This window comes from Lepidothrix coronata, unplaced genomic scaffold (assembly GCF_001604755.1).
Source record: "Lepidothrix coronata isolate B3197 unplaced genomic scaffold, Lepidothrix_coronata-1.0 Scaffold62, whole genome shotgun sequence".
NCBI lineage: Eukaryota > Metazoa > Chordata > Aves > Passeriformes > Pipridae > Lepidothrix > Lepidothrix coronata.
Window position 1 is genome coordinate 3790818 of NW_016690242.1, and position 13325 is coordinate 3804142.

At 55.7% G+C, this 13325-nt stretch overlaps 1 protein-coding gene across 1 annotated transcript; it reads right to left on the bottom strand.

Moving 5' to 3' along the window:
- Positions 1-8237: 8237 nt before the first annotated feature.
- Positions 8238-10922, bottom strand: DLX5 (distal-less homeobox 5). The gene is made up of 3 exons (XM_017817644.1): positions 10480-10922; positions 9162-9346; positions 8238-8936 (listed from the first exon to the last, which is right to left on the bottom strand). Exons 1-3 carry the CDS (start codon positions 10832-10834, stop codon positions 8604-8606), a joined length of 873 nt encoding a protein of 290 aa, XP_017673133.1. The 5' UTR covers positions 10835-10922; the 3' UTR covers positions 8238-8603.
- Positions 10923-13325: the final 2403 nt, after the last annotated feature.

A 13325-nucleotide genomic window follows, 5' to 3' on the forward strand; every position in this document is an offset into this window, starting at 1 on the left:
GGGTTTTTTTTTTTTTTTTTTTTTTTTTTTTTTTTTTTTTTTTAAAGTATCCTCAGTGATTGATCTTGAACAGAAAGACACAATTTTCATTCTGGCGCACAGAAGACACTTCTCTTTAGGATATTTTCCTTTGGACTCCAAGGCACCAGCCTCTTTCTCGGTGGAGTATACGTCAAAACAAACTTTTTACAGACTTTGCCCACAAGAACCTGAATCTACCATGGCAGCCGTTTTTACTTGTTTAATGAGCTAAAGACATTACATGATGAAAGAGACTAGTCAAAGCTCCTTCATTTTTATTCACCAAATCCAGACTGGGGAAAGGATTAAAAGAGAGAAGAAGGGATTAAAAAAAAATGGGAAAAAAGGAGAACTGGTTGAAAACTGAAAATGTACTGTAAGATTAGAACACTACCACGAAGCAAAACATGCATGCTTTCTCAAAATGCAATGGGCTGCGGCTCAGAAGAAACCACCGTCTCTCACGTGAAGAGCCCCCTCATCCGCACAGACCTGCACCACACACAGCCGGACAGACTCCCGGAGACGAGAAGGAAAGACAGAGAGATGGATTGGCAGCCAGACCCGCCGCCGCGGGCTGGGGAAGGAAGGCTCAGGGCTGCCCGGCAGCAGCCTCACCCACTGAGCAAGAGGGACCTTTCCCCGAGCAACCTTTCTGTATATATTGTTGAATTTTAGTTGTACATATACTTTGTATGTTTTTGTCTTCTTTCATATATATAGAGTAAAAGCCACAAAATGCCCGCCTGGCTCATATTTCCACCTTAGCGGATCCCCATCTCCCCCGACCTGCCCCCCCAGTTCAACCCTGGCAGCGGGACCCTGTGCCCCGCTTGCCTGTGCGCAGAGACCACTACCAAAGCATAAATCTGCGAGCAAAGAAAGAAAAGATGAAGTGGGGGAGGGGAGGGGTAGCTGGTGGTTTGGTTGGTTTTAAGGCTACGACTTAAAGACAGGAGATACCGAGTCCACAAAGATACACCTAGAAGAAGTTCCTAACCATCCGGCCATTTCTACTGCGATTTCACTGCTCCGCTGCTCAGCTGAGCTGAGCTTTCTCGCCGAGGCAAAGCTTACAGCCCTGTCGTTCTTCCCAAAGGTTGGAGACTCCAAATTATTAAGAAAGGAGGCGCCCTCCTTTGTTTTTAAAGAGCAGACAATGCAAGACGAGGAATGTTTTGCAAAGCCCTGAGAGGTGCCCAGGCACACAACACGCTGTCCAGCCAGCTCCAGCCGCACCAGTTTGTGGAAAGCACAGCAACTACTGACAATGAAAAGCCCTTTCCTCATCCAAGCTGGGTGCCCCATACTGCGAGAATTAATGGCTAGAGACCTGGGCATCCTTCAAATTATGAACCTTGAAACCACTGAGCCATTTATCAGAAGTCAATAGAGATCCTCAGAGTGCTCCATATAATGACAGCTACATACAGTCGTGCAAAAGGACAGTCACTATAATTAGACACAAAGCAAAGACTACTTACCAATATACCAGTTTTTTGGGGGGTGTTTTTTTGTTTTTTTTTTTGAGCAACTTCCACGCTCAGTCAGTCTTCAGAGTGGTTTAAAACCGATCAGTCTTGTCATTTTCTACCATTCGTATTGTTACATTAGGAAAAATGTTTTCTTTTCTTTTTTTCCCCTTCCCACTGTGAAACTTTGGGTTCAGAGCTCCCCAGGATCAATTCTGAACAAAGCCTCCAGCTGCAGTGCCATCCAATTTGAAGCAGACATTGGGGACAATTTAAGGTTTTTATCCACAAGAAGGTTTTTTTCCATTCTCTTAAATGCAGCCATAATTAGAGTAATTTTTCATGTAGCCCGCTGATTACAGCGTTTTTACCGTCAAAGATAATTACCTGTAATTTTCTTCCACTTTTAATACTAAAAAGCCATCTTTATTTAGATTCAGGAACAGGAAAGGCGAAACAAAAGAGGAAAATTATTCTGTTATTCATACACAAATTGCAGAGACGTAGGGCCTAAAATTGAAAATTAACCAAAATTATAATGCTGAAAAGAATGGAAGAGGCTTCAGAAGTACAGCTGGTAGTGGGGCTCACTGAATTATTCAAATGACACTGGAGAGAAAGCTACCATACATTTAAACCAACAGCATCGTGTGCATCTTTCAGAAAACCCCGCTTCACACCCCCCCACGCCGGCCCCTGTGCAGGCTCGCCCTCGCTCCGCAGAAGGGCGGTGGATGCCCTGGTGAGCCAGTCCCGCAGCCTAGGGAGCCCAGCCCAGCCCAGCCGAGCCCGGCCCGACGGGCCCCGGCCCCCATGGCCGCTGCAGCCGCCTTAACCCTTTCGCTGCACCCGCCCAGCGGGGCCCGGCAGCGGGCGGTCCGCCCCCGGGGGCGGGGGGAGAGGGGGGCTCGCTGCTTCTCGTGGGCTTGCGGGGGGCTCGTCCTCGCCTGCGCGCGCGCGTGGGTGCCGGTGCGGAAACCCTCTCGGTGAGTCGTGCCCTCCTTTCCCACGCGTGATTTCTCAAATAGGCTTAAAGAAAGCCCAGACTTCAAGCAAGCAAACGAACAAATAAACGATAATAATAATAATAAAAAAGCTCCATTAGCTTCGTAGCGTGGGAGAAGGTGGGAGAGGCAGGCCTTCCCGGGATCGGGGTGTGAGCGAATGGCAGCAGCGGCTCCCACTCGCGCGGCAGACACCCCGGGAGACTCTCGTGAAACAGCGTCATCTATGGATGGAGCAGTGGCAGATCCCCGCGCCAGCGCCAAACCTGCTGCCGCCGGGCTGCCAGCGCCGGCTCCGCCACCGCCCGCCCGCCGCCGGGCTCCGCCGCCCCGGGGCCGCGGGACGGGCGCCGCGGGGAGCCGCGGAAAGGCGCGGAAAGGCGCGCTGCCGCCGCGCCGCTGCGGGCACGGGCGGACGGGTCTGGCCCCGGGCTCGCATGGTTTCTCCGCCGGCCGCCGAGTCCCGCGCCGCCCCTCCGGCAGCCGGGGGGCCCCCGCAGCATCCCCGCCCCGCGCCGCCCGCCGCCCCGGCAGCATCGGAGGGAAAGGGGGCGCGGACCTGTCGGGGTCCGGCCGCCGAGGGAAAACACCGGAGCGCGAGTGACCGCGAAATTGGGGGAACGAGTAAAGAAGGAGCGTGCCTCGACGGGCAAGGCGCGGAGCAGTCACACACCAACCCCAAACCCAAGCGAGCCCCAAAACTTACCCCTGTGAAAATCTCCTAAGCAAGGATCGGGGTCTAGAAATCTATACTGAACAGAAGCAGTGGAGAATATTTTTCTGAGTCTCAGGGCAGAAGCTCTTTCTCTATATTCTTGGTTGAGTGAGCACATCCAGGTGTGAAATTGTTTGCACACCCCAGCACCTCTTATATTGCCAGCAAAATTAGCTGTTATTACTGTCACTGTTTAGTGATGGTTAGCTTGATAAAAAAAAACCTGCTGTAATCAAGACCTGGCGCATCTTTGCAAATTACAGATAATTGTAAACGTCCAGATTATGATAATAGCATCCTAATCCAGCCTGCAATATAATTATTACAGAGTGTTACATCTGAAACTGTCCAGTAGGGCTAATTCAGCCATTATTTAGACCCTATTTTTGCACTGCAAATGGGTTGCTGAGTTGAAAATGTACGATTGTAATTTCACGGGGCACTCAATGAGTAATGGTATAGGGAGAGAAAAATACAAAAGTGGAATGTGAACAGTAGCGATCAAATCAAACTCTGAAGGACAAAAGACTGTTTGATTCATAGGGAATGAGAAGAGCGGGAATTAAGAAAACAGCAAATCAGTGGTCTGCAGCGTTACGTGTCCAAATCTCAACGAGTGCGAGCCTGATGTGCAGTCAGGGGCTGATGCTTCGGTTCAGCATCTCATCAGGTCCACCTCTCGCTCGGCTCTTCCCGGCAGCCTCTCCCTGGCACCCGAAGAATCCCCGCGCTCTCCACCCATCCCCAAAAGTGGGTTCGCCATTGTCGTGTGCCTCCTCTCAGGTGACTGAACGTCACTTTCGGGCAAGAAGCCTCGGGAGACTCGGAATCGGGTGGAGAAGAGTGCGGAATGCGGGACTTCGGGGTTAGGGACTCTCCGGGTGGCTGTGGAGTCCGAGGCCTTTTGCGCTCCCGTGCACCCGTCCTCAGGGGTCCTTAGGGAAATTATCACAAAACCGACTCAATTGTAATTAATTAACCAAAAGAGCCTGGCTAACAGGACTACCTGCAGCTAGCGAGGTTAACTCACTGGGTTAGTTGGCTTTCGACTCCTAATTAACTTTTATTAACCCTGGACACGAAATACAAAAACCCGCTTCATTTTTTAATGGGCTAAATCATCAAAGCGCCGTTGCCGCTGGGCCCCGCAGGACCCGGGGGCAGGGAGGCAGCACCCGGAGCTGGCCCTGTGGGCAGGTCGGCTGCCAGCCTCGGCCCTTGCTGGCCTCCCCGGGCCGCAGCCGCGCTTGGCACCTCGCAGTCTTTCTCTGTGCTCTTTTCTCCATGCGAATTAGTGAAAACACCTCAAAGAAAGGAAAGCTCAGTGGATACCGCGAGGCAAAAGCCCTATAAAACGTGTTATATGGTGCGTATCGAGGAGACTGTAAAGATCTCCTTGAATGGAGGGCCAGCTTCGCAGCCAGGCAGACGATGCCGCTACAGAGCACAGAGTCGGGTCAGGATCTGGCCCGCCGAAGCTGGATGAGCCATCCTGCAAAGCCCGGGCTGAGGTTCAGACAGCCTCTCTGAGAGTGCCAAGGAGACGGCGGCAGCGGGAGGGGAGCGAGAAGTCATCCCCAGACTCCCCTTCTCCAAGTGCTCAATCCGTCGCGGGTTCTGGCTTGGGCCGGCTCCCCGGGGCCTCAGCTGAAGGGAAATAAGGAGGCGAGGGAGCTGGGAGTTTTTCCCGCGACCTTGAAGGTCGTGTCCGTGGAAGCTGTTCTCACAGATAGCCGGGGCGTGGGGTGAGTGTCGGCAATTCTCGGGTCTATATTCCAGGCAGATGAACCATTGCTTATCCACCCCAAATTACACGTAAACAGACGCACCGCCGAACAAAGAGCAAAATATTTAATTGATGCAACACAGATTCTCCCTAAAAAAGAGAGAGAAAGGGAGACTATGCAAACCATGCAGTTCCTTTTTCACGGCTCTTGTCTGACCTATAAAACAGGTTATTGCGTTACTGCAGGCAATCGCTCAAATGACTGAAAGCAAGAAGAGGGGGTTCACACCCCATCCTCCCCCCCCCGCCCCGATTTTCCTGGAGCAATAGATCTCCTTTCCGTAATCCACAACCAAAACACCTAAAGTCTGTCAGTTGCAAAATTACGTGGCAGAAGTCTCTAATCGATGCCACATGTGGGATGCACTCTGGGGACACAGCGCTGCCGGCGGCGGAGCGGGCAGAGCGCGGAGGCCGCGCAGGCAGCGCAGCCGCAGGGGAGCGAATGCACCGGGGAGATCGAGGGGAGCAAGAGGGCGACAGGAACGCCTGACGAGCGGGCTGCCCTGCCGCAGTGACAGGTTGGAGGGGGTGGTTTTTCTTTCCCCGGGGAGGAGCGGGAGGGAAATGGAGGCACTTCTCTATGAGGCAGCCCTTTCCACCGGGCTGGAGGCTCTGTCCGCAGGGAGGTGCGGGGACGCCCGATGAGGGACAGCGAGGGCTCTTTGAAGGAAGCGGGAAGGTGCTCCCCTCGTATTCGTAGGTGGAGGGTGGTCGGCAGTGTGTGTTCCTGGGTGTGGGTGTTGTGGGAGTGCGCCCCAACCGGAGGCCAGTGCAGCCGGGGGTCGATCTGCTGTGGGTGTGAAAGCCCCAGGGGTGTAGGCAGTATCAGGAGCTCTCGATCTGGGGCATCTGGGGCTGCAGGCTGCTCTGTGTGTGTGTGCGTGTGTGTGTGTGTCTGCGCGTCTGTGTCTCTCTGTGTGTGTCAGGCCCTGTGGCTCAGCCCTGGAGCCGCTCGGCACCCACAGGAATGTGGCTCCTCTCGGCTCCCCGAGCTGCCCCGGCTCCACATGGAAGTGGCCGCCAGGAAAACAGAAGGGAGGAAAAGAGAGAGGAGAGGCGGGGGAAAGCCCCGAGCCAGCAATCCACCGAGCCCATACCCATCAGACAAAGGACAGTTCATCTCATCCCCTTCCCGGGGAGGCAAAGGGGGAAGTCTGGACAAGCCAGGCTCCCTCCGGCCGCCGCCAGAGCCCAGGGGGTGCACCCAGGCGGGGACAGGCGCCGGGGTATACCTGCCTGTGTGTGCGGGGACGAGGGGAAAGGAACATCCCCATCGGCCCGAGGTTCTCATGGAGGGGCAGGCGGCCGTAGACCTCCAGTGTTCATTGGGGTCGGCGCCACGGCGAGAGCATATTTTCTCCTGTTTGGGGCAGGGATGTCAGACTCTCCCCAACCAGCCCAACACCATCCCGATCTGGGAGGAGGGGAAATTAAAAGGGAGAGGAGCCGGCAGGAGAACCGAGTGGAGCTGACTCGGCTGGCTTGGAGAAAGGAGAGTTGCCAGAGCCCAGTCCAGTGGTGGCTGTGTGAATTCCTATCCCTGCCTGGGATGGGAATTCCATCCTGCCTGCCGGCATCCCACTTTCCCGGAGCTGTTCTTGCACTGTCCTCCTGGGCCCTCCCGGCCCCTGCAGGTTACCGTAATCAAACAGCCCCGCGGCAGCTGCTCAGAGAAAAGGGTGGGTGGACCGACCTGGGAAATTGACTTCCACCTCTTGTGTCCAAGCCTTTCTGCAAAGGGAAGTGACCCGGGGAAGGGAGAATCTCTTACTGCAGGTTGAATGTTTGTCTAGAGGGAAATGAGGAAAAGAACGGAAGAAAATTAAAAGGTCAAGCTTTTTTTTATTTTTGTTTTTAGTTGGTTTTCTTTTTGCACAGGGTGGAAGTTAGCAGAAGAGACAAATCCGAGCTTTTCGTGAGCCCCAAAGTCGGGGAAAGTACCTGAAACCTTGAGAGTGAAATGAGCAGAAGCCGGTCCCCAGAACCGCTTGGGACACGGGGAGCGGCAGAGCCCGCCCGGCAGCAGACAGGGGTGGGCAGCCGGTGGTGGCTCTGACACCCCCACACCCTGACGTGCATGGAGCACAACCGAACAAACTGGTCTATTGTACTGCAAGACATTTACCAACCCCCAAACCTGTTACAAAACAGCAACCCCGGGCTTCTTTCTTTGGGAAGAAAACTACTCACGCACATGCACTCACGCACACGCACAGAACATGGCAGGCAGGAGCGGAGGGAGAAGAAAGGAGGGGGAGGACAGCAGGGAGAAAGACAAGAGACAGGTAAGTGTGCCCCAGGGCAGGAGCGTGCCTTTTCAGGCCTTGCCTCCCCCTCTGCCAGCACTCTCCCCTCCAGCCTCGGCTGCCAGGGAGGCATTTTTTATCTCGGGGATCCTTCAGCGATGCCTTTGGCACATTCATTGCTGTCGTCGTACCCTGCACGGCCGTGAATTACCGCTCCCCCCTTGGAAGGAGTGTCCCCGCGGGAACGGCTGCCGGGGGGGCCCCACCGGCCGGGGTTTCTGCTGGGAGAGGGGCCCACGCTCCATGAGAGTGCTCCCAAGCCAGTGGGCAGCGCACCGGCCACTCCGCCAAAGCCGTGCCTCCAGCACCGCACAGCGCTAGCGACGGCTCTGCTGCACGGTTTTTTTCCCTAAATCGTGTACCTAGAGATAAAACAAAACCAATAAAAGTACCTCTCCAACGTCCCTCTTTCAGCCGCAGCCGCCGTAGGCTTTTACCAGGAGCGAGGGGAGCAGGGCTCTCATTTTATCCTTTTCACATATTTAGTGGCTCCCTTTGACGGAAACATAATTTGTATAATTAGCTGAGCGCACATGGGCGACTGATGGGCTGTGGAGTGTGCAGCTCTCGACGTTAATTGCTCTCAGGAAAGGATTCGGGGCGGCTTAGGCGAGAGACTTGCTTTCTAGCGTCAGGATGGGCAGCTTTCCCTTCGGCTTAAATCACTAAGGTGCGATAAGGTGTACGCGGTCCTGTCAGAGCCCCTTTTCCAGTGGGAAGAGAGCACCGCTGCCCCTTGGTTCGTCCGTGAGGACCTGCAAGGGCCACATCCTGCCAGCACGCCCGGGCTGCGGTGGCACTGCACGGCACTGCAACCAAATGTGAACTCCCAGCTCCCATCCTCTTTCCTCTGTCTCTCTCTGCAAGCAAATCAGTCATATTTTTTCCCTCTTATTAAGAGAACAAGGGGTAATTTGGAAACCTTTATCGTGGTCGAAATAATTTTATTTTATTCAGAATATACAGTTTAATTCCTGTATCTACAATTATTTACAGGGTTAAAATAACATTGAAAAAAGTCTCTGGAAAAATTGAGGTCATAGATTTCAAGGCACCATTGATAGTGTCCACAGCTGAGCCAAAAAATGTCCGTATTGTATAAAAAAGGGTTTCCTCTGAAATGCAATAAGTTACATGCACAAGCTTTACACATTTTAATCTTTTTGTTTGTTTCTTTTCCCTTTTAAAAATTCCCCATATGCATTCCTTTCGTTATTATTCCTTAACAGTAAAACACAGGAGTCCAAGGAACAGCAAAAAAAATAATAAAAAAAATAAAATAATAGAGGTCAGACTCTAATAAATTGTCCCAGAGCCGAGTGCTAACGGGTGCTGTAGGGAGCCGTGGGGTTGGAGGTGGGAGTTGATGGAGTTGGCAGCGGGATACCAGGAAGTGGAGTTCTCCAGGTAGCTGGATGCAGGGGACGGGTTGGAGTTTGGAGGGTGAGCGTGTGCGTGGGCATGGTGGCTGAGGGAGCGGGACGAGCCCTGAGGTTCCCAAACCGCAGGTGACTGTGGAGAGTTGCAGGCCATGGGGTCGCTGGAGCTGGGGCTGTGCTCCGGAGGCATCTCCCCGTTTTTCATGATCTTCTTGATCTTGGATCTTTTATTCTGAAACCAGATTTTCACCTGGGAGCGGGGCAGGAGGAGAGGAGAATAGAGAAAAGAGGGAGTGGGGAGGGAAAGCGACCATTAATGCCCCAGCTGGTGCTTCGCGGCTCCGGGAACCCGCGCCCTGACGCCCTCCCGCCCCTCCGCGAGGGCCGATCCAGCCCTTCCCGCCGCGCCAGGGTGAACGCGGGGTTCTGCGAACCTCCGGGGCCGAGTCGAGCCGAGCCGAACCGCTCGTGGTACCTGTGTCTGCGTGAGTCCCAGGGAAGCGGCCAGCTCAGCCCGCTCCGGCAGGGCGAGGTACTGGGTCTTCTGAAACCTCCTCTGCAACGCCGCCAGCTGAAAGCTGGAATAAATAGTCCGGGGTTTGCGCACTTTCTTTGGTTTGCCGTTCACCATCCGCACCTCGGGCTCCGCCACCTCCTTCTCTGCACGGGCGCAAGGGCGGGAGAGAGACAGACGCAGACGTTAAGGCGCGGGACAGGCTCCGCTCCGCGCAGATCGCGCCGACTGCGGCGGCATCCCGCCCCCGGGCCGGGCCGGGCCGGGCAGCGGCGCCGGCCCGACGGGCCCCTGCGGTTCCCCCCGGGGCTCTGCCGCCGGGCGGCGGCCCCGAGCAACCTCCGCCGGCTTCCGCGGTGAGACGGGAGGGCCCCGCTCCCTCCGCGCCAGGCCTTGGCCAACCCCGGCCCTCCCCCGCCTCCCGCTCCCGTCCCGGGCATCCTGCCGGGCGCGCACCTCTGCGCGGCCGTGAGCGGGAGCGCGGGGCGTGCGCGGAGGACAATTGGTGCCCTGCTGGCAAGAGCCCGGTCCGGAGCAGAGACCGACCCAGGGCATCTACCGCTTCCCCCGCACGCCCGTGCATTCCCCCCGCCACCGCCGGCGTGTCCCCAAGCGCCGCCGCGACCGCACTCGTCCCAGCCAAGCCCCAGCCGCTTGGCTTCGCCACGGGATTGCTTTTTTAATTCTCCCTGTCCCCTTCTTTTTTGTTTTTCTTTTTTTTTTCCTTGTTTTTTTCCCCTACAGCAAGTTACAAAGAAGTACAGGGAAAGCACTAAAACCGCGGCGCTTTCTGGTAAAAACACTCCCGGCTTCGCAGCCCCGCCACGGCTGGGCTCCCCCTCCCACTCTCCTCCCCCACCCCTTCGGCATAGGGGGAAGGAAACTTTCAACACCGCGAACCTGAGTTTGAGACACGCAACAAGGCTCGGCTATTTTCTCCCTCTTCTTGAAGGGGTAAGGAAGAGGGAGGTAGTCGTGGCGGCCCGGGGGCAGCTGAAAAAAGTTTGTTGCTAAAGCACTAGTCCTAGGATTTGTGTTTTAGATCGTGCGGGCTGGTAAAAGAAAAAAAAAAAGGTAGACCAGCTCTCCACCTTTTTTTTTTCTAATTTTCTCCCCCCCCCTCCCCAAATGTATCTGTTTATTTATATTTAGTTCTCCCTCTGATTCAGGGAAAGCTGCATCCCCGCTGCCCCTGAGTCAGGGATCTGCCGGGGCGCGCTCTCCCAGCCTCCCCAACGCCGCTGGAGCTCCCCGCACCCCCCCGGCCCCCGGCCCTCACCTGGCTGGCTGGCGGAGCTCTGAACGCGGTTGTAAGCTCCGCTGTACTGGTGGTAGGGGCTGGCGTAGCTGTAGTCTGCATAGGCTTTGGCAGGATAGTTCCCGGCAGATCCGTTCATGCCGTGGTACTGATACTGGTAGGGGTTGAGAGCTTTGCCGTAGGAAGCCGAGGTAGGCGAGCAGTAGCCGTGCGGGGCTCCCCCCGCCGGGCTGTAGTAGTCGGAATCCGTAGCCGAGGACTCGGGTAAAGTGGGAGATTCCTGGGACGGGTGGTGCATGGCTGCAGCCGTCTGGAAAGTAGCCTGGAAGTCGCCGGATCTGATGTTGGGGACCCTTCTGTCAAATACTCCTGTCATAGCTGGGAGCCGGCGGCGGGCTGGGGCTGGCGGCAGGGCTGCTCGGGTCTAAGCAGACATGTCTGGGGGAGGAGGCTGCGGCGCGGTGTCTGTCTCCGGCAGACTGCTGGCTGGGGCGCAGCATAGGCTTGGTTAAATCCTTAATTGCGCTCTTACGCACAGCAGGGTGGATCGGGTTCCATTGGCCAGAGCAATCGGGAGCAGCGACACCCTAACTCGTCCAACTAGTTTAGCACAACAAAGCTTCGGCTTAAAAAAAAAAAAAAGGTCCCATTCAAGCTCTTTTAAAGTGAATACCAACAGCAATCTCCGAGCCGCAGCGTCGCGATTGGGAGGTTTCCGGCTCCCCCCACTCCTGCAGCCAGCGAGGGGTCTCGGCCAGCCTCGCCGCCCTGCAGCCCGGTGCCCCCGCACCCCTACCTGCAACGCTGCGGGGGAAGGCTGCAGCCACGCCATTCGGATTTGCCATCCGGTCCCCCTTGGGTGTGTTGATGGCTTGGGAGCAACGCACCGTGCGCTCCTGGTTCCCAGCACGTTTTCTGATCTGGTGACGCTAAATATTAGTGTCTGACCGGACTGTTTCGCTCGGGTCGTCCTCCCTCGCAGGGGGAACGCCGGCCGGGATCGCCGCGCTACATACAGCAAACCCTATTACCCCCAAATATCTCGAATTTTAGTTACATCATTTCCTGCATTTCCAAGACCCTTGCACGACCCGAAGCCAGGCGGGAGACTCCCGGCATGACGCCCAGCCGTGGGAACGTGGGGAAGCTGCTAATGGCACCATACGGCCTAAGGGCACGCACCCTGCGGATTTTGCGAAAGGCGACCTGCCCGTGGCACGATGTCCGTGGGTGGAGAACCCCCGACCCCCTCGCCAGCGCCGGCGAGGCGAGGCGCGCCTGGGACCGCTCGGCCCCACGCGTGCCCGCACCTCAGTGCCTCGTGGCGATGCTCACCATCTGGTTCGGCTCCAGCCCAGGGTCAGAAGCCCTTCGTGAAGGGAGCTCAAATCACCCTCACGCGTAGGCAGGATCACTGTGAGGCCGCCGTGGGGCTTCTCGACTTGGAGGCCGTCGCAAGAGCTCACTTTCCGGGTGACAGCCCCCAAGAAGTGACTGCTGCTGTGCGGAGGTGTCCTCCCCACAGCACCCTGGCCAGCAGCACCCTCCTTCACCTGTACCAGGTTTTCTGAGCCCATCTACGCAGCCATGTCCCAGGCAACGGTCTCCGTGGCCGGGCCGTGGAGAGGCAGGGGCTGGTGATGCCTGTCCCTCGTGATTTTACAGCAGCGTTGCAAAAAAAAAAAAAAAAAAAGATCAAATTTTACTAGACACCAAGGAAAACAAATAAAAGCCTGTTTTCAGTGACCCGGAGTTGTAGGTTTTTCTGAAATTGTTTACTCTCCAGATTTAGCCTGTTTGCTCACCGAAGATCTCCCAGCCAGCTGAGTAACACTAGTAACACAACCATGCATGTTGTACTTGAACTTATTGTTTGCTTTGGAAATGTCCACAGCTCATATAAAATCACATTAAACAAATCCCTAAGCATTTCATGATATTAATTACTTGCTTAAATCCATTGGAAGTATCCCTCCTCCATTTTTTTTTTTAAGAGAGGAACTGCATAGGGATGTATGTTTACGATTGGGGAAGGGGGAAGTAAGTTTATTAAAGCTCCCAGTTTGCATCCAGTTGGAAAGGACGGTAGAGGTTTTAAAGAGAGAAGGGGGGGGGGAAAGCCCATTTGTGTCATAAATTCCAGGGCACTGCACTTCAACACGTCCGGGCAGGAAGGTGCCGTTTGAAGGGAGAGAAAGGAGAGAAGCTGGGCGCCGGTCTCGCACCCAGCCCCGGCAGCTCCGGAGCCGCGGCGGGTCCCGGCCAAGCCGTCCCGACAGGCTGCTTGTGCGGTTCACCGGGGAAATCTGGATCGGTTTCCTACAGCAGAGAAAGTTTGCTCTTGTTTTATTCAGTGGCAAGGCAGGGGGAAAAAAAGTTTCGATATTAAAAGGAAAAAAAAAAGGCAGAAACCCACCAGATCCAACCGCAACCCCCCCAAGCTGATTTCTTTCTGAAGGCATCTGCCGCCGCTGCAGTCCGTGCGAGGATTACCAGGCTGAGGGCACACAAATCCGCCTGTTTGCGGGTTTCCTGGCCCCCCGACCGTCCAAACCCGAACCCTTTTTTCTTGCCTTTCTGCTGTTTTCCCCCAGCGGTTTTTATTTAACACATCCGGTGGGAGCGGGCGGTTCGGAGGGAGCCGGAGTCTGTTTTCCATTTCACAATATGGTCATTGTTTACCGGCACATGCCCACCGCGTCGCCTGAGCGGCTGCCCGGGACCCCCGCGGCCCGTTCGGGCCCAAACTCCGCTGACCCTCGGGGCAGAGGGTGGATGTGTCCGTGTGTCCGTGTGTCCGTGTGTCCCCGTGTGTCCGTGTGTCCCCGCGGCCGCCGCCCGTCCCGGCGCGGGGGCACCGCGCTGTC